The following is an 18,865-nucleotide window of genomic DNA, read 5'->3' as shown; positions in this document are numbered from 1 at the left end:
CCATGGGTATTCTCGTGTCGTCAGTCTCTCATCCTCAAACATTTGCTCACCACCGCGCTGTGCATGGCATGGTTAATTTGTTATTTTTAGCCATTATAAAGGCCTAGTTTTCAACGACAAAAAATAATTTGTAATGGCGTAAAAAGGTACTTTTACTAACTGCACTATAATTAGGGCAATGTACGCCAAGCTAGGCATATTTTCCTCCGGTCAATGCTAGGCCTTGCTCTAGCTGTAGACGTGACGGACTTGCAGAAAGGGAGAGGTGGATAGCAGAGCAGGTGAAGCTTGCTGCCTCGCTACCTATAGTAGTAGGCCTAGTAGCTCTAGGCTAGTAGGCCTAGCTAGTAAATATGCTCTGATTAGAGTCACATAAGCCCTGTAGTAGTGTTAATTAATGCGCATTTTCAATCAAAATACTCAATTCAAATTGTGCAGAAAATTTCTAACTGCATAAATACGATAAATTAATTAAACTGCAAAAAATGTCATTAATCATATTCATAATTTAATATTTTATTATTATTCAGTTTACTTGCTTGTTGTACAAGCAATACATAATTAATATGCAAACAGTCACACTTTCTCTTATTTTTAGCACCCAGGCCTACACAATAACAAGAGTTGCTGGTGAGTTAACATACAGTTAACTTCAGTATAAAGAATGAGTGCTTTAAAATTGTTCCACGGATGTGTAAAACAGGTAAGTGCCTGTCTGTAATAATCAAACTGATAAATAAATCGCCGTGGCTAAAGATACGGTACCGTATTCTACCTTCTGTTTACTAAAGGTACGGTAAAATTGCATTACATCATAACCAGCCAATGGGGTGCTGGTACGTGTGTGACGTCATCGTATAAGGACTTTGGATTTTTTCATATCGCGAAAACAGTGATCCACCGCATTTTCTTTATGCTTCATTTATCGCTATTATCGCCGTCATGTGTGACAAAAACTAAATGTAGCCTATGTCTGTTATTATTATTATTGAAAAGCCAAAACATGTTGATTTTAATTCTAGAATACAAAAAACCGTTTCAAAAGAGGCCTAGGCCTACTTACTACGTACTATAACCTCATTATATGAGTTTGTTTGTGTAGGGAAAGCGATGCCAGGCTGGCGCCAGCTGCATTTGTGCGCTGATTTCTGTGAATCAGACCTGGGGCTACTGTCTAAAAATTATAGTATTTGAGGGCCCCTTTATTGTCCGCATTTGCTTGTTGTTTATGGTCACCATTGTAAACAAAGTTTAATAAAAAATATAGGCCTAAAGGCCATTTGGAATAAAACCTTCATCAGCGCACACACACCCATGCAGCCTGGCGCCGCCGACAGGAATTCTCTACATCATGATACAACAGACGCGATATGAAAAAAAATCAAAAGTCCTTATACGATGACGTCACACACGTACCAGCACCCCCATTGGCTGGTTATGACGTAATGCAATTTTACGGTACCTTTAGTAAACAGAAGTTAGAATACGGTACCGTATCTTTAGCCACAGCGTAAATAAATACAGCTGAGAAAGATACTGTATGCTTGGAAGAAGGGACATGAAATGACAGGCACACCACATACACTAATAATATTATTTTAACTATCTAAACTCGACATTTTTGATACGGTGGAAATTCCAGGATTTTTTTTTAAACAAGGGAGCACTAACATATAATATTTAATAGCCAAAAAAACATGTCAAAATGTAGTTCATAATATAATTTTAGCTATCAAAAGGGAGTAGCACTCACCCTTTCTTCTCCCTGGATCTGCTACAATATTATACACTGTACATACAGTAACTATCCCACTGTACAATTGAAGTCTTCCAACTTTTTAAATGTAATATAATATTGAAGATCAAATATAAGTTTTATTCTTTAAATTCCAGATAAATTCTGTGCAATTTAAATACATTACTAGCTGTACAAGTAACCGTAGCTTTCTCATACGAAACACTGCAATATTACGGAAGTCATCATTCCACAGTTTAACATTAAAAAACAATACATTGCTGTATAGAAAACTACCATTAACAGCATGTACACGTGGATTCAAAGTGGAAGTTACTGATAAAGTAGTGGACAATATATATATTCCTACACCTGTGGAAACATTCTATGAACTGTTGGAGAAATTGCATGATGGCTATGGCATTCCCTGGTGGTTAACAATCATAGCTTCCACAGTAATGCTTAGAACTTTTTTTATTTTGCCATTTGCTGTTTTGCAACAAAAAGTGATGGCTAAAATTGAATCTACACAAATTGAGATTAACACATATGCAGAACATTTAAAACAACAGACTGCGGTTCGTGCAAAAGAATCTGGCTGGTCGCAAAGACAAATGGCAGATGTTTACAGCGAGCAGGTAAATTTTTTTTTTTTTTGTATAGAAAACCATGGTCAATAAGGACTTAGATGGAAATAAGTTACACTGAAAACGTGAAACTTTATCTAATTATCCTTGGTTCATTTTGTTCTGTTTCCATTGTTTAACACCTTCTGTTTTGTTGTACTTTTCTGGTGTTGTCTTTTGAATTTGATGTACTGTTTATCGTCTTTTTTTAATGTATTTATGTATGAACCAAATAAAATTCAATAATTATGTTAATTATGTTATTTATACTATTTAGCAGTGACTGAATGAAGGTGTGTATCCCAGCCTACTCCACCCAACACAGTTACAGATCTACAATTAATTATAAATAATATCCTGGATTTCTTTAGCGCCTAATGTTGTGAAACCTCCAAGCACTGAACTTTATTACCCCAGTCATTTTTTGGGATCAAACACGTATGGAAACATACTCCTATAATTAGATGATCATCATCATTACCAGTCGTTTTCAACCCACTGCAGAGTCCGCGCCTCTCTGACTCTATTTTATGCTGTTCTCCTAGATTTTACTAAATTTCTTGGGTATTATCATTATGCCATTGAACTTGAATCTCACCATCAATTTAGATAATTACAGTGTTATCATTTCATTTTACTATGCCTTGCAGATTTCTGCGTTTGTCAAAAAAGTTCACAAGAGAGAAAACTGCAGACCATTTCGAATGTGTTATGTTTCGATAGCACAGGTTGCATCTTGGGTTACTGTGACAACAGCTATTGGACAAATGACTGGTGTATATCCCAGTTTATTTGGAACAGGTACAGTATTTAATTTATACTGAGGATACTTCTTAAAGCAAACTATGCATTTTTTTAAAGCTTAACTTTAATTGGTCGTAATAAAATTTGAATTTTTCAGAAGTGGATATTGATTTTTTACCAAGTTTGCTAACAGGAGGTACACTGTGGTTCCAAGACCTAGTTCAATCAGATTTTATTTTACCTTTTTTATTTGGAGTTTCAAATGTATCGTTAGTGCTGGTAAGCCTCCTTTTTTGTACCTACAATATAAATGTACCTATTATTGCTATTATTATTGTGTAATGTACAGTTGTTCTGTATTATTATTGTTCTGATGGTTTAACAAGGCCTCTTGGATAAGGACATAATAGGCGTCCAGTGTACATGTCTAATTTGTGTGCACTTTAAAGAACCCAGCGCATCTTTTGGAAGAGTAGGAGGTTCTCCTATTTACCGGTCCATCTTAGCCCCTGTCATTCATGGTAGGTTCTGCACTGTCGCTGCCATTGGTCCGTAGAGGGCCTAATTTTCTTAGTTGATGATGAATGATGTAAACAAACAAAGTAATTGTATTTCTCACAACCAATAATCCACAGACACACTACCTTACTCTTTACCATGTCTGGATACATTTCTATCTACATGAATAACCCATCAATTGGTTTTAATTCCTTCTATAAATATTACATAGCTGGATTTTGTTTCTTATTTTCACCAGCTATGGTCATTACGTCGTGGCCCTCTTACAAGAATTCAACACCGTTTGCAATATTTATTGTTTTCACTTTCCATCGGCCTGGTACCCACAGCTATGTTAATGCCTTCAGTAAGTCATTTTTTTATTTATTTTAGTGTATAATCAGGCGCAGAGTTAGGCAGGAGCTAAACAGCCATGTCTTTTTAAAATAATGATAATGATAATTATTTTTTCTGCACTCCGACAGATCGTTTTTATTATTTATGAATTATGTAGCCTCCCCCTCCCCCCTAATCTATAATGCTGGATCCGCCACTGATAATTTCATGTATTTGCATTCGATATTGAACGTTTTTGTGACTGAATCAACTGAAGTTCATCTTATGTTAACTGTGTTTGCACCTACTAGTCCCAACAAACAAATCTGTTTGTGTTTTTCAGGCTATCACGTTATACTGGACCGTGTCTAGTCTATGTGGACTTGTGTACTTCTTTCTTCTTAGGATTCCATATGTAAGACGATTGCTTTATATTCCACTTGTACCAAGTGAAATGAAATATCCTCTCAAAGAAATGCATCAGATATTTAAAATTCGATTTCAATCAAAAAAATATTTTTAAGGCAATGTATATAACGGTCAGGAGCCTTTGCTCAAATAATGTTTACAGAGAACATTGTTGGTGTGAAGATCATTCAGTTCAATTCTCATTATCATTTGTATTATAAATATTACTGAGAGAATGTAGTAAAGATTTGCGTATTCTATTGTTTGTGTATGCTGAAATTATTCTCATCGTCTATGAAAATGACTCTGAATTTAAAATTCTTTGGAAAGAGAACTCAATTTAATTGTTACTGTTCCACCAGAGCCAAGCGATTCAGAAGGGCCTACGCTGCGAGACAGGGGGGAGGGAGAGAGATACTGTCGGTCGTTGCCCTTCGCGCAAGGGTGCGTAGTTAATAAAACGGCTATTTTGACTGTATTCGATTTTACGCTCTAGTGAACACAGGATATTCGTCGTCCTCCCCTAACCGTCATGTTTTGTAAAGTGCCTATTGGACAAGGACAAAATGAAATGTTCCCAGTCACTTTCTTTAAACATTTTTTATTAGAGTAAATATATAAAAATAGAGTTTATGAACAATATGAGACCATTTAACTTTATGGTAATCTGCCAACATAGAAAGTGGAATAATAAACGGTGTAAGATAAGACAAACACTAAAAAAGAACACCAAAAAGGAACAAAATGTTTCTGATCCTTGTGGAACAACTTGATAAATAAAAATACAACTACAAAATAATAAAATGTTCTACTACAGCCTCGTTGTTGATGAACACCATTTTGGTAAACAAGAGCTTTCATTATACCCAATTTATCAGTTAGAATGCTAAATCTCATTCAAGAATATTGTAACTAACTATAGTTGAATGCAAACGAGATACACACACATAATAATATTAATACAGTACAGTATAACACATGTACACATTTATTCACACACTCTGGAATTCTTTTTTTGGTTAATCCAGTTAATATATTCAGATACCCTGGCATACACACCGGGAGCATTAGCTTGAGCACAGCCGTAGCCCCATGATGTCACACCATACAGTGTCCATACTCCATTGCGTTCACATACTAAAGGTCCACCACTATCGCCATCACAAGAGTCGATGCCACCTTTCAGATATCCTGCGCAGAACATCTTCGCTGTCAACTTTTTTCCATAAACTTTCTGACTCTTGCACTCGGAACGTGGAAGTAAAGGTATACGGGCTTCTTGTAGAATGCGTGGATAGTCGCCACCTATAGCAATAATTATATATTAATAATTATAATATTAATAATATAATATTTGGCTTGTTCTACTTTTTTTTTTAATGAACAAACTTGTTTTTCTTTGTCTTTATTAAAATACATGTATAACAATTAAAGCATAATTACCTGTATTCCCCCATCCAGAAGTCCAGCAGACATGGCCACTGGGAAACTGTGCTGTGCCATTAGTAGGCCATGGTAAACAAGCTGGCATTACATACGGTCCAAACTGAGCACCACCGTTGGACTTTCGTTTTAACTTCAAAACGGCAATGTCATTGTTGGTGGTGTCCGAGTCGTATTTCGGGTGAAGAAAAAGACATTCAATGTCAAACGATTGTTCACTTCCTTCATTGATGCCTTGATCATGTTCTCCAAGACGAACTGTAAACAGTTCTTTTGTGTATCTTGAATTGAAGAAAACAATTTAGTAGTCTTTCATTGATGATTGTTATTTCTGTAGTTCCATATTTTAAGTTTTAGAAAGATAGTTATGTTTGTTTGACGTTGGCTTTTCCTATAGTTTCCAAATTGTATCATGGATACAAAGATATTCTAATTGATGTACTCTTTTATATAATTAAAGGTTAATTCAACCACAACGGAATTGAATGGGAAAATAACAAACATCTTGTGTTGAACATTAATAAAACGGTTTACATAAAAAAAGATCAAAATATGATATTAAAGCTCTGTCTGTAGACAGAGCTTCACAGTAGGTCCTGTTTGACTAGAGAGCATACCTTGTGAAGCAGTGAGCCGCACTGATCACGTAGTCTTCTGATATTAGGGTGCCACCACAATAGTGACCTCCACCCCCTTTCAGTATCAGTTGTACTTGCCAAGGCCAACTCCCTCGCTTCGCTGATGTCCCACCAATGATGCGAGCATTGATGCCAGAGGTAGCCATCTTGACGCCACAAGTGTTTGGTTCTGAAAACATACGGACAAATTGTATCTCAAAACATTGTTCCTCCACATTTGTAATAAGTGCTTCTTTGTGAATTTGGATTCAACTTTTCAAAGCCAATAATACTATATGTATTATTATTGTAAATGTTTCGGATGATTAGTTTGAACAAAAGTCTGTTAATAATGTTTGCCGTGTCTTACCTATTGTGACCATTTCGATTCCACATCGAACACCTACGTCTTCGCTGTGAGCGCAATTGTGTCCTTTTAATGGGGCATGGTCACACTCATTAAGATCGTTTTCATTGCCTTCACAGATGACGTCATCGAGTATAATCTGACCGACTCCTTCTCCAAACGTAGCAGTCGGGATGACGTCAACATCACCACTGTTCATCAAATAAAAACATGCTTTAATGAATCTTGTATTTACTTACTTTTTCCTTTTTTTAATTAAACTAAAAGTAAATGAAACTATGATGTTCAAATAGCATAAAAGTAAATACAAAGTCATATCTGTGTTTTGCCAAGATAGATGATGAAAGATACAGTAGCTATGTCGTTGGTTGTCGTCGTCTGGACCTAAACATTTCCTCACTGGAGGAATTGAGTGAGCAGGCATCTGACAATGTCCCAATGACGCATGTGCACAATGAATTAATATGACATAAAACTAGTTCTTGTATCGCCGTAAAGAAATGTACAAACCTAAAGCCAAGTTTTCTACATACAACTTCAGCTGCTTTTTTATCAAACAAATCATCACAGACAGTTCCCCAGGTTCCTTCATAAAGTACTTCCAACCGGCCCTCCTTTTCGTTACTTCCACCAACAAGTCGAAGTGGTAACTCTACTGGTTTTTCTAAAAAGACAATCGTTTATTTTTATCGTCTGAAATTGGTTAATTAGTTTAGTGTGAAAGTACAGACAATGAAGGGTACAGCACGATTTTCCACTACGTTACTGGTACTGTGCGCAATATTCCTTACGTCATTTCTCCATGAAGTCAACTGGTGACTTGACGTTTATTTCAAACTAACAAAACCATGAAAATGAATCCACACAAATCGGCACTAACGCGTAATTAGTTAATAAACCAAACACTCTAACTGAAGTATTTAATATCGAAGTATTCTAAAATATTCCAATGATTTAGCACAGAAGACAAAAAGAAAGAAGAAAAAAAGAAAGAAGAAAAAAAGAAGGAAGAAAAGCATACCAGTGGGACAGCCCATTTCATCACTGCCATCTACACATTGCATAGATCCATCGCATTGTTCAGATCCTGGAATACACCTATCGTTTCCACACCTAAACTCCCCTTCAAGGCAGCCTATAAAAAGAAAGTTAAATTAAATTCAAATCTCGATCTTTGATTTGATGGAGCAGTCGTATTTTAAAATAAAAGATACTGATACCAGGCATTGTTTAATCTATCTCAACGTGAAGTTTTTGATATACAAATATATATAATTCTCAATATTTATTGTATCTGTGTCTTTTTGATGTGTCTAATTTGTCCAAAGGGGATGATTAATGTTTATCTCATCTTAATATATGATTACAATCTTACCAGAATCCATAAGGCAAACAACTCCAGCAGCCTCTCCTTTAACACAATCATGTGTTCCCCAACCGGCATTTGGACACTCTGCCAAAGAGGTTTCTGAGCCTGTACACTTTACCTCATCTAGAATGATGTTACCTCCTCCAGAACCAAACTCCGCCATAGCTGTCGCCTTCGAGGCACCCCTTTATAATATCAATAAACACAATCATACAACTGTTTATGTAATATTATGAATATAAAACTGTTTTGTACATTCTCTCGTAACCTTTCTTCAATTAGATATGTTAACATCTTAAATAGTTTAAATTACTTCATATCAACACATTCTGTTGACTTGTTGTACGTTTTACATTATTGATGTCAGTTCGTATTTCTAGATGATGACAATTATTGTATTTACCTTGAATAGCCTAGTTGCTTGCAAACCACATTAGCATCCGTCAAATCCCATCTATCATCACAAATTATACCCCACACCCCCATCCAGCGTACCTCAACTCGTCCCTCACTCTCTGATGTACCGTCAACAATGCGTACCTCAAACGGGGCCGTTGTGCCTATGAAGGTTTAAATTATTTAACAATTAAAACATGAGGAATTGTTGGAAATTGCATAAATCATGGATTATTAAACTTTCTCAAAATCTTTAGATTATGTCAAAATTATTCTACTGCAGTTGCTGCAGGAACTACATGTTTTACTGCAGTAATGTATATGATAGTTATTTTCATTATAGAAGTTTGAGGCTTTCACTGCAATACACAGATTGATTGCATTTTTTTGATTGAATTTATTTGATGCTCATCATTAAAATTACATAGAGACAAAATAACGAGCATCAGGTCCAGGGATACACCTTTTCCAAAGGGGTCTATATTGCACATAACAAACAAAAGAAATACAACATTTATAAAAAAAATATATCACACATGCACAGCGTGTGTGTAGTTACCCAAGGAACGCTTGTTTGTAAATATATTGCATAATAATTATAACGGGTCAAAGAGTAAACAATATATAGTTACTGCGGTAAGAATGACATAATCCCTTACCACAATTTGATTCGTCACTGAAATCGTTACAGTCGTTATCGCCATCACAGAGCCATCTCATCGGGATGCATAGACCAGAAGGACACGGATGATGGTCTGCATCATCACAGTCACCTGAAATAATGAGAACAATAATCTTCATTAAGTTTAAGTCCACACTATCAAACTTTGTGACATCATCATGTCCATTGGACATGATGATGCCATATCACTACCATATGTAAACTAGTTTGATAGTGTAGACAGCTTTAGATTATAAACATACACCATGAAAAAATATAGGAGATCCTGGTATATAATTGTTTTTTTCTGGCATTTATCAAACAGCAAACAAATTATTTAGACCAAAGATTGATGGTATGATTGTTAACCACCAATTGTTGACTTAATGTTTATTGTGTCGTCACGCATAAATGACGTTTAATCAATTACTGAACTATGACCCTTCCAGAGCTTTGCTTTTTTTGCGGTGTAATCTACCACATTTATTCGTTCATCATAATTATTACAAATACATATTGACATATTACTCTCTTTTTTTTTTCCATTATTTTCTTGAATTTAGAAAACTCAAGGTTATAGTAAATAAACGTAACAATGCATATAAGAAGAATGTTTACAATACAGTTTAGTATATACATCAGTATATCTAAAATGGCTATATAAAATATCTCATCAGGAGGTGGGAAAGTCTTACTTGTTTGTGAACTTCTTTCATAATGAGTGTAGCCATTAGCATCAATCAACCCTCCTCTCAAAGCTCTATTTTGTGAAAACAGGTAGCAATCCATTGTGGTTGATTTATAGTCAAAAGAGCGACACACAAACGATTCAGTCTCGATACATTTCTGCGCACATTCCCACTCACTCACGCGCATATATTCCTCTTCTGATCTAGCCTTCGGTAATTGCTGATTTTCAAAACCTCGAAAGTCATCTAACGGGTTCACTATAGGTCAAATATATAAATTAGATTTTTTTTTAAATCCCATAGATATTTTTAGTTTATAACTAACAATAAAATGTGATTTTAAGAATTCTTAATACACACTTCAAATAATGATGATGTGACTGAGAAAGATTTACTAATACCATAGAGAGTAAGAATAGCTGATACCAGGGAAGTAATTTAACTCTTCCCTGCTCATACTGAGATAAAGTAAAACGATGAACTAAGCAGAGATTAATAGAAAGGTGTGATTTATTCGTCTTACCGCATCCATCTTCATCACTTCTATCTGCACAGTTATCATCCCCATTACACTTCCACGATAATGGAATACACCTACAAATCACAATCAGATATTAGTAAAACCGAAGGGGTTTATCAAAAGGAATCTTTACTCCTCCCTCAGTTGAATTTGGTCTGTACAGGCAGCTTGCTGGATTAATGTGTTCCGTTATGGTGAGAAATATTTTTTTTTGTATTTTTTTGGCATGATGGGAGATATCGTATGTCCATCCGATAAACACGAAGTTCAAGGTTAAGAATTGTCGACTGAGATGTTTGGATAGTGACACCAGGTTGCTGTCTCTTGTAGATCTTACATCTTACACTACACGGTTTCATTCAGATGTTGGTCTAAAGTTGTTTTGACTAATTACATTTAATATTTGATTTTTTAAATAATATTTACATATGTTCTTTTAACCTACCTTTGATCATCGTTGCAACGGAACTCGGTTGTACTACATGTGGGCGATGGGGTTGTAGCTGCTAGCGTAGGTACAACTTGGTTTCCTAAATAATTTATAATATATATATACATGTTATTATCGCATAATTATGGAAATCATAAAGTACTGTATTATATTCCATACAATTGTATACCATTCATAGTATCTTTGTATTCATGATTAAGTTGATTTCGATGCAGTATGTTGTCTCTCTCTCTATACACGTAGCACCCGCATATTCTTTGTAACGCCTATTAGTATACATATAGTTAAAGATGTATATATATAATAAAGAATTAATTTAAAGAAATGAATGAACCATTTCAAAATTCATCATACTGTACCTGAAATGCTATATCCATAGACGCTGACTTCACATAGAGATAGATAATTCTGCGTATCAACTAATTTTACAGTGACGTAACGACCCCGAAGCAAACTTCCACATTGAATGGTAATGACTCTTGAGGAATCCTGTTGACTCTCTTCGTACATTGATGTGGTGATAGGGCTGCCACAACTCTGGAAGGTTGTTGGTGCCGATTGCCTACTTACACTAACCTGTGCGTTAATTAAACGGTTGCCTGTAATAATAGACATATATACAAAATATAGAATTGTTATGTTCATCATGGGATGTAACAAGTCACAAGTTTGTATCGCTGAGGAAAGAACTTCGAAAGAACACGAAAGATCCAAACTTTACGTTCCTCTTTGATGGTGATGAGGAAGGAATATAAAACCAAACGAGTATTTTCTTACCGTTTGTCGCTCTATTAACAATTGTAACATGTTCAATGTTAAATTCAGCACCGAGATCAACATACCAATATGGTTCCGGCTCAAGATCTATAATAAGAATCACATATTACTCCACATCTACATTTGTTACTTCGACAAATTAATTTTCTTTTTGGTCAAATTCTTGATTTAAGTAGACGTACATGCATATTACTAACTCCGCACGCGTTCCTGCTTTCATTGTCCATATACAGTATAGCAAACGTTTATATATTATTTCAATATATCCCACTTGATTGCTTAAATATTCGCACATGTACTCAACTGGATTGACGTACCTGTATGTGTACAGCTACCCTCATAGTAGTTAGGAGACAAGTTACCATCCACGGCCTTATCCGAACTTCCAATAATGGAAGACCAAGACGTTGTACTGCTTTGTCCAGTTGTCTTGCCAAGCGATAATAATTCTACGTTTAAAAAATAGGAAAGTTTTACGATGCTTTATGACTCGAAACAAGCAGTAAATGTAGCTTTTTGTTTATTTTTTAACAACATTTAACAAATATTGGTCATGGTGGGTGTAGAAAAGTTCCGTCTCAAATTCCCGAATTCGTGATTACATTACAAAAGTTTCGCCATTTTCAATATTGGAATTTCTACGAAGGTGTGTGTATACAAATGTATAATTGACAGTTACTTACTAATATCTTGAGTAGGAGTTAATATATTAGGCTTTCCTGTTGGATCTCCACAAGCAGAAACACTACAATAATCCCAACCACTCACGATCTGCAAACCAGCAATAGAACTCGAAGACACATAGTAGTAACACCACGGTTTTTCATCGCCATCAGGATTTCGACAAAAATTATGGTCACCAAGTCCTGCAAGTTTAACATACGTTTAAAGGATGTGAATAAGGACTTTCTCAATATAATAACTCGCAACATGAATTAAAATAATGGACATGTTAGTGTTATTGAAGAATGCTATGATTGGCTATCATATCAATAAATCTGTCATTTATATACTGTATCAATCTTCGCTATTTGTCACTGAATTTTCTGTACTGAAAGTTAAAACCTTAACCCTTATTTTATTACAATGATAAATGCAAACGTTTATTTGATTTGTACTGCCTAAAGTAATACAAAAACATGAATTACCTGTATTTGGAAATGTTGTAGGATTGACGTCTACTGCATTGCCAACATCCTGCCAGTTGGCGCATCTTTGTCCTCCACCAGTCATAGATGCCTTTCCTCTGTATAATTCTCCTTTTCCAACAACGCACTCGCGAGCAGCTGAAAGATCAATGCATAAATTAGTTATTTTATTTAGTACATTTGTGTATATAACTTGTATGATCCTCTTGGATTGGTAAGGACTTGTACTTATGTTGGTGCGTCACTTTTGTTCTTTCTTATGGTTAGTCTTTGCATTATCCAATAGGTATAGGTAGTATAAAATATTATATATTTGCAAGAAAACAAATTTTAAATTATATGTTAATTATGTAGGCCTATTTACGGAATGAATTAAAGAAATGATGAATCATTGCACTAAACTCCAATGCCTTACAAATGATTTACATGTATACTTTATACCTTTGGGATTCAGATGTATATGCGCTGCACTAAAGGCGCATCTCATCTTGTTTTCAAAGTCATTTAGAAAATCAGCAGTTTGGAAAAGTTGGAGAAACTAAGGTGTATATCGTATTAGATACGGTAGATTTCCATCCAACTATTGAATATGAGTTTGTTATAATAGTATAAAAATAATGCTAAAAGTAATACAAACATGTTCCTTTGCGTTCGTAATAATCATACGGGTTGTCCGGATAATCACTCCGTAGTGGCACACTCGCCGTTGTACGATTTGCACTGCTTAACCAACACTGGCTTGTTTTACGTGAGAAGTCAAAAGATGCGCATTGAAACGCAGCAGCGAGGCAAAGTTCAGCACACTTTTCTAGCATAGTATTGCGATATTCTATCATATTCTGACCTGGCAACGCAGAATTGGGTACAATTTGAAAAGATGATACAGGTCCTAAAAAAGAAAATTGTTAAGTTATATAAAAGTTTGTTACTAATTGTATCATCCATAAATAATGTAAGGCAATGTGTAATTATGACGTTTTTATTTTAGTTATTTCAATTATCCATACCAACAGCAAGTCATTGTCACTTATAAAAGTCTGACAGAAACTTTACTACAGTTATAAATATAAAACGAAGATTTTCTTTACAAGTTAATGGGAAGTAATATTATGGAAATACATAGTACTATATGTACTGTATATATTGAAATGTTAACTGTAAAGCATTTGATTCTGAGTTAATATTCAAGCCTTGTTTCATCAGATCATATAATAACACATTACGCTTCTATTCCACACATATATTCAGTTTAAATATAAATGTTGACCAAGAAGTCACACTAATTAATACATACCTATATCAATTCGTTCATAATAATCGTAAGGATTGTCTCGATAACTGAAACTCAAGGAAACCGATCGTGAGTTTTCTTCACTTAACCAGCATCTCTCTTTTGTTTTGTCAAAATCAAACGATCTGCACGTGAAGCTTTGCTCTCGTATACATCTTAATGCGCATGCTCCGGGATCCATGTTTTCTATTAGTATGTTGTTGCTTGCTGGAATTGCTGCGTTGGCAAATTTAGCGAATTTGTGTAGCATATCTGGAGCTGGAGCTGCAAACAAAATTGTACATACTTTTTGATAAAAATAAATAAATACGGTACATTATAGAGCTAGCAGATATATGAACACTTGTATTTCAGTCCAGTGTCATATTAAAAATGATTATCATTGGAAACTCACTTCTCGTAGGCCTACTATGACGAAATGTTTGTTGCTGCTGAAATACTGTTTTGAAAATAATAAATCAATAGTAGTTTTAGTTACACATACTTGTTAGCTGGTTGATCCAGCATTCGACCCCGGCAGTCCTGACTTTCTTATCCTTGCAATTACCTCTACCGAACTTATTACTACCCTTCTTTCCGAATGTGCAAAGCTGTAAAGCTTCTTCGGTTCCAGAACACTCGACGTCATCCATAAAGAAATTAAGTTTGCCTGGCCCAAATGTTCTCTCTGCATTTTTAATGACTTTCTTTGCACCCCTATAAAAGACAGTTTTGATCGATGAAGACACTTTAAAAGAAGCGATGAGACAATGTACAATTTTTGTCTTCAACTACTGTAAAAAGAAATGTTAGAGAAGCGAGTGTCATGTCGAAACATTGCATGCTTGCTAAAACGAGTGCTAAAGGGCTCCTCGCTGTATGGATGTATACAAAATCCGCACGAATATTACACGCGTGTCAGAGCATGGAGTAATCATTTACATGTTATTTACCGTGAAAATCCTAACTGTCGACAGGCAACGTCTGCATCTTCTTGTTCCCATTTATCATGACATACTTTCCCCCATTTTATTTTACCAGGCTTGACTTCTGCACGAATTTCAACACGACCAATGTTGTCACTTTCTCCATCAACTAATCTAAAATGTCAACCAAAAAATGTAGTTTAAATGTTTCGTAATACGCAGATTCATGTTTTCCTAATTCTCAAGATGTGACAATTTTTGTTTACAATACACGTCCAGTTAATAAATTTTGAGAGTTAGGAGTTAGGACTATATGATTACAGAATGGAGTCACACGAGCATCAAAATTGTTATTCTAGTTATGTTACTAGCTATGATAACATAATATAATAAATACCTTATTTCCGTTGACCATTCATCAGCATTAGCATTCCTATTTTGGTTCCTAACAGCTTTGAAAAAAAAATATGGCCAACATTAGAAGTTCGATTTCACTTCTACTGTAGTTGAGGACTTAGAGAAAAGTATTTTACATGTGCAAATTATATAAATGTCATTATTATACCAAACGATTTCACTGCTATTGTTATTATTACCGTACATGTTTTGTCTCTAAATCTATAAATGTTTACTGTTATTTTTATTGTCTAATAACATTGGTGCTGAATATTGTTGCTATTAGCTTGGACATTGGGAGTATACAAACAACATTTTAATATGAAATTCGTTTGAAAGCTAAACTATAATCGAAGACGAAACGTGATCACAAATGTAGATGCGTAAGCTGCAATGTTCTGACTTCAGGACCATAAGTGTATGTAAATGAAATGATATTCCAGTCCTATAAATAATCTCACTATAGTGGCAAACTAATCTCATCACCTTAGCAAAATACCGGAGTTTGCACACACAGCCGTCCGTCAACGCCTGATATGTGTAAACTCCGAGGTGCAATGTGCTGAAATCATTGATCTTTTCACTACCTTTTTGGGGTAGAGGAGGAGGAGGTGGTGAGGTCGCTATAGGGTATCTTGGTCTGGGTCTCGGTCTATCTGTTTGGCGACGATGTGGTACTCTCGGTTTAATTGGTGGTCGTGGGTTCCCAGGCGATCTTCTGTTTAAACTACGATATAATTCATCTATGAAATTCATGACCAGAAGAATTGTAAGTCAAGAAAGAACCATTTTATTAATTGGAGAAACTTTGATATTTGTGTTTCCAAAATAATTTAACAAAGTACTTTAGAACTATATTACAGTATACTGAATATTTTAATATGTGTCGTAAGTTATAGAATGTGTAGGCCTACACTCACATAATAACTGTTTGTGTATGTGACACATTTGAGTAATAAATGACGAAACAAAGTTGTTAAAACATTTTATTCAAAACTTACCGTCGGTTTCTTGTTTTCCAGCATCAACGAACTAAAATAAAAATACAAAAAAATCCCAATATAACTATACTATTACGCCTTAAAATGTAAGTAAATCATAAATCATTTAAATAATCATATTTTAAAGATATCATTATGCAGGTTTGGTAGTGGATGTAATACTAATAGAGTTTGTCATATTATTTGATATTTTCCTGTAAATTTAAACCTTTTCTTAATTTTGACGATTTCAGCAAAAGTGAAAAAGTGCGGTTCATAATTTTGTTTTATGAAATAGCAATACACATTGTATAACAATAGATAAGAATTAAGTGAGATCTAATATTGAACACCCGGAAATCCATAAGGAAACCCCGAACTTAATCGGCTTTATTGAACATTGAACGTAACCTTCTGAAAACCATAAAGAATTAACCGATTTAATAGAAATATATAACAAGAACCCAGAGAATATAAGGGAAAACGGAAGATATTAATTGATTTGCGAAAATAAAGAATGGAATGCAACCCACGATATATGATGTCTAGGTCAACGAGATAGGAACTTGTAATGTAGGCTATACATACATATTGCTAGAAAATCATGTACCGTATACAGTATATATATATACATATTTTTACCAGAGCCAGGCAAATATTTTACAGATATTGACTGCTTAGACGTTAAATATAAGATTTGACATCCCCGAGGAAATGATATTATGTTCGAGGGAATAATATATATTTCCCGAAGCGCTAGCTGAATATATATTCGTATTGACTGTTTGTATATTTTTCCAAATAATGTTTGGCCAACAGTCGCGCATACCGGTAATTTGTTGAAACATGAATACATTTGAATCATCTCCAGCCCCCGGAATCTGTAGCTATAGCCTACGTAATTTTGAGTAAATTAGTCAGTGGCCATTATTGTGGCAAAAATTACACTTGTTGCGCCCACACCCAATTACGTACCCCCAACCGGGACTATTGAACGCCCTTTTGTTTTGTTATACATTGTAACATGGAAAGTGTTACCTGATAGACACCCTTGCTTTTTTATGATTATTGCCAAACTATATATTCAAAATTTATGGTATAGCATGGAGGTATCCTCCATGGGTATAGCCTTTAATATTTCTGTTTCAAATTCTAACATTTTCCTCTCCTCATATTATGAATAGTTTTCTTTCGACTTAATACCTCTCTTTCCACTCTCTACTTCTTTATCACGACTTGAATGATTAGGCGAATTTTATTGATACCATTTAAACAAAAATTTTCTTCCCAACTTCTTTATATTAGATAGATATGGCCTTATTGAAGTTAATACAATACGTAAAATATATACGTCGACCATTGCACGATCTCTTTTATTTCCTTGAATTTTTCAAAAAAATCCATATAAATTAAAGTAGGCCTATAGCCTACATTTTAGACAACATAATATGTATGATTTTTAGGCCTAACCCCTAGGGTGCTAAGCAATCCATGGAGGTATATCTCGAGCAATTGTAACGAGGGGTGAGGAATTTACGAGTGACCGTGAGGTTGTTGAATTTAGTTCTCAGCATGTGGACATTGTAATGTAAGTCCTTCGTGATATTCTTGTTACTGTATTTAGCATTAGAAGCACTACAAATCTGGCTATGCACATCTCTATGTTATGTACACCCATTAGCATATATATTTAGACTAGATATGCATAATAAGAACAAAACATTCTATCTAACCTTGAGTAAAAATTTGCAAAATTGCAAAAAATGAAGTGAAACCCAATTCACTTCAAACAATAATGCAACTACCTGCAACTTGCAAAATAAACAATTTGTCAGTATACTTACCGATATAAATAATATAAAACCTAAGCATATTAGCAGACGGAATGAAAACATATTTTCTGTTGCCGATGTAGATGGTTTCTATGAATCACATTGACATGTCTTATGAGATCTTTGCGCTTTGTTTGATCAATTCGTTTGTGACAGCTTCCTGGATAAGGTAAGAATTGGATCCTCGGTTAATTTTACTAGTCGTGGGCCAATCACAAAGTGGACTATTATGACGTCACATATATGATTGTTTATTCAGGGCGACCTTGGGGTAGCTGGTAGACTGGTGGTAGTTGATGTTCGTGAGGAGAGGAAACAGATAAGAAACGGATGTCAATTATTTTCAGTACCATAAATAGATAAACGAATTCAGATACAGGATACTTTCTCCATACGTAAAAGAAAATGTAACACGTCAGTGTGGGTGGTAGATTAATAGAATTGTTTGCAAAAACAAGTCATGATACCAGGGATTTGTTACAACTCCCTGATGATACTAAGCCAAGCTTTGTATTTGCATGGAGTAAAGCTTCTTTACTCCATGGTATTTGCAAAAGAGAAAACAAATATTAAAAACAAACAACAAATCATGATAAAAGCGAAACAGATAACCAAGAGCCTAAAAGTACTGTTTATAACTAAAGGAAAGGCTGATTGACAATGAAAACTTTTCGCC

General features: G+C 34.8%; 2 protein-coding genes across 4 annotated transcripts; one reads left to right on the top strand and one right to left on the bottom strand.

The window, feature by feature from the left end:
- Nucleotides 1-27: 27 nt before the first annotated feature.
- Nucleotides 28-4,896, top strand: LOC140052154 (cytochrome c oxidase assembly protein COX18, mitochondrial-like). Of its 2 annotated transcripts, none has more exons than XM_072097588.1 (7): nucleotides 28-146; nucleotides 599-703; nucleotides 1,894-2,373; nucleotides 3,012-3,162; nucleotides 3,263-3,384; nucleotides 3,863-3,970; nucleotides 4,283-4,896. In XM_072097588.1, exons 2-7 carry the CDS (start codon nucleotides 665-667, stop codon nucleotides 4,460-4,462), a joined length of 1,080 nt encoding a protein of 359 aa, XP_071953689.1. In that variant the 5' UTR covers nucleotides 28-146; nucleotides 599-664; the 3' UTR covers nucleotides 4,463-4,896. The 2 variants fall into 2 exon arrangements, with proteins under 2 accessions (XP_071953689.1, XP_071953690.1); XM_072097589.1 differs by lacking the exon at nucleotides 28-146 and adding an exon at nucleotides 156-281.
- A 76-nt stretch (nucleotides 4,897-4,972) lies between these two features.
- On the bottom strand, nucleotides 4,973-18,327 carry LOC140052152 (uncharacterized). 2 transcript variants are annotated; one of them, XM_072097586.1, is made up of 25 exons: nucleotides 18,202-18,321; nucleotides 16,379-16,409; nucleotides 15,965-16,120; nucleotides 15,379-15,433; nucleotides 15,009-15,155; nucleotides 14,561-14,772; nucleotides 14,080-14,340; nucleotides 13,423-13,674; nucleotides 12,786-12,923; nucleotides 12,321-12,503; nucleotides 11,955-12,086; nucleotides 11,638-11,724; nucleotides 11,220-11,459; nucleotides 10,855-10,939; nucleotides 10,413-10,483; nucleotides 9,896-10,147; nucleotides 9,199-9,312; nucleotides 8,547-8,703; nucleotides 8,150-8,328; nucleotides 7,796-7,909; nucleotides 7,285-7,438; nucleotides 6,778-6,965; nucleotides 6,408-6,597; nucleotides 5,791-6,071; nucleotides 4,973-5,652 (listed from the first exon to the last, which is right to left on the bottom strand). In XM_072097586.1, exons 1-25 carry the CDS (start codon nucleotides 18,250-18,252, stop codon nucleotides 5,336-5,338), a joined length of 4,047 nt encoding a protein of 1,348 aa, XP_071953687.1. In that variant the 5' UTR covers nucleotides 18,253-18,321; the 3' UTR covers nucleotides 4,973-5,335. The 2 variants fall into 2 exon arrangements, with proteins under 2 accessions (XP_071953687.1, XP_071953688.1); XM_072097587.1 differs by lacking the exon at nucleotides 15,965-16,120 and having other exon boundaries at nucleotides 18,202-18,327.
- Between the last annotated feature and the right edge of the window lie 538 nt (nucleotides 18,328-18,865).

The sequence above is a fragment of the Antedon mediterranea genome, chromosome 6 (genome assembly GCF_964355755.1).
Source record: "Antedon mediterranea chromosome 6, ecAntMedi1.1, whole genome shotgun sequence".
Classification (NCBI taxonomy): Eukaryota; Metazoa; Echinodermata; class Crinoidea; order Comatulida; family Antedonidae; genus Antedon; species Antedon mediterranea.
Note: the sequence above shows the minus strand (reverse complement) of the source record. Positions and strands in the feature narration are given on the sequence as shown.

Bases quoted from the DNA above. Each gene is read 5' to 3' on its own strand.
- LOC140052152 (XM_072097586.1), bottom strand. From the start codon at position 18,252: ATGTTTTCATTCCGTCTGCTAATATGCTTAGGTTTTATATTATTTATA. The intron at 15,156-15,378 runs GTATTTATTATA...TTGACATTTTAG, and splicing joins GAATGGTCAACGGAAATAAG to ATTAGTTGATGGAGAAAGTG. The intron at 10,148-10,412 runs GTAAGACGAATA...TTTGACCTATAG, and splicing joins AAGTGATGAAGATGGATGCG to TGAACCCGTTAGATGACTTT.
- LOC140052154 (XM_072097588.1), top strand. From the start codon at position 665: ATGAGTGCTTTAAAATTGTTCCACGGATGTGTAAAACAG. The intron at 2,374-3,011 runs GTAAATTTTTTT...TATGCCTTGCAG, and splicing joins CAGATGTTTACAGCGAGCAG to ATTTCTGCGTTTGTCAAAAA. The intron at 3,163-3,262 runs GTACAGTATTTA...TGAATTTTTCAG, and splicing joins TCCCAGTTTATTTGGAACAG to AAGTGGATATTGATTTTTTA.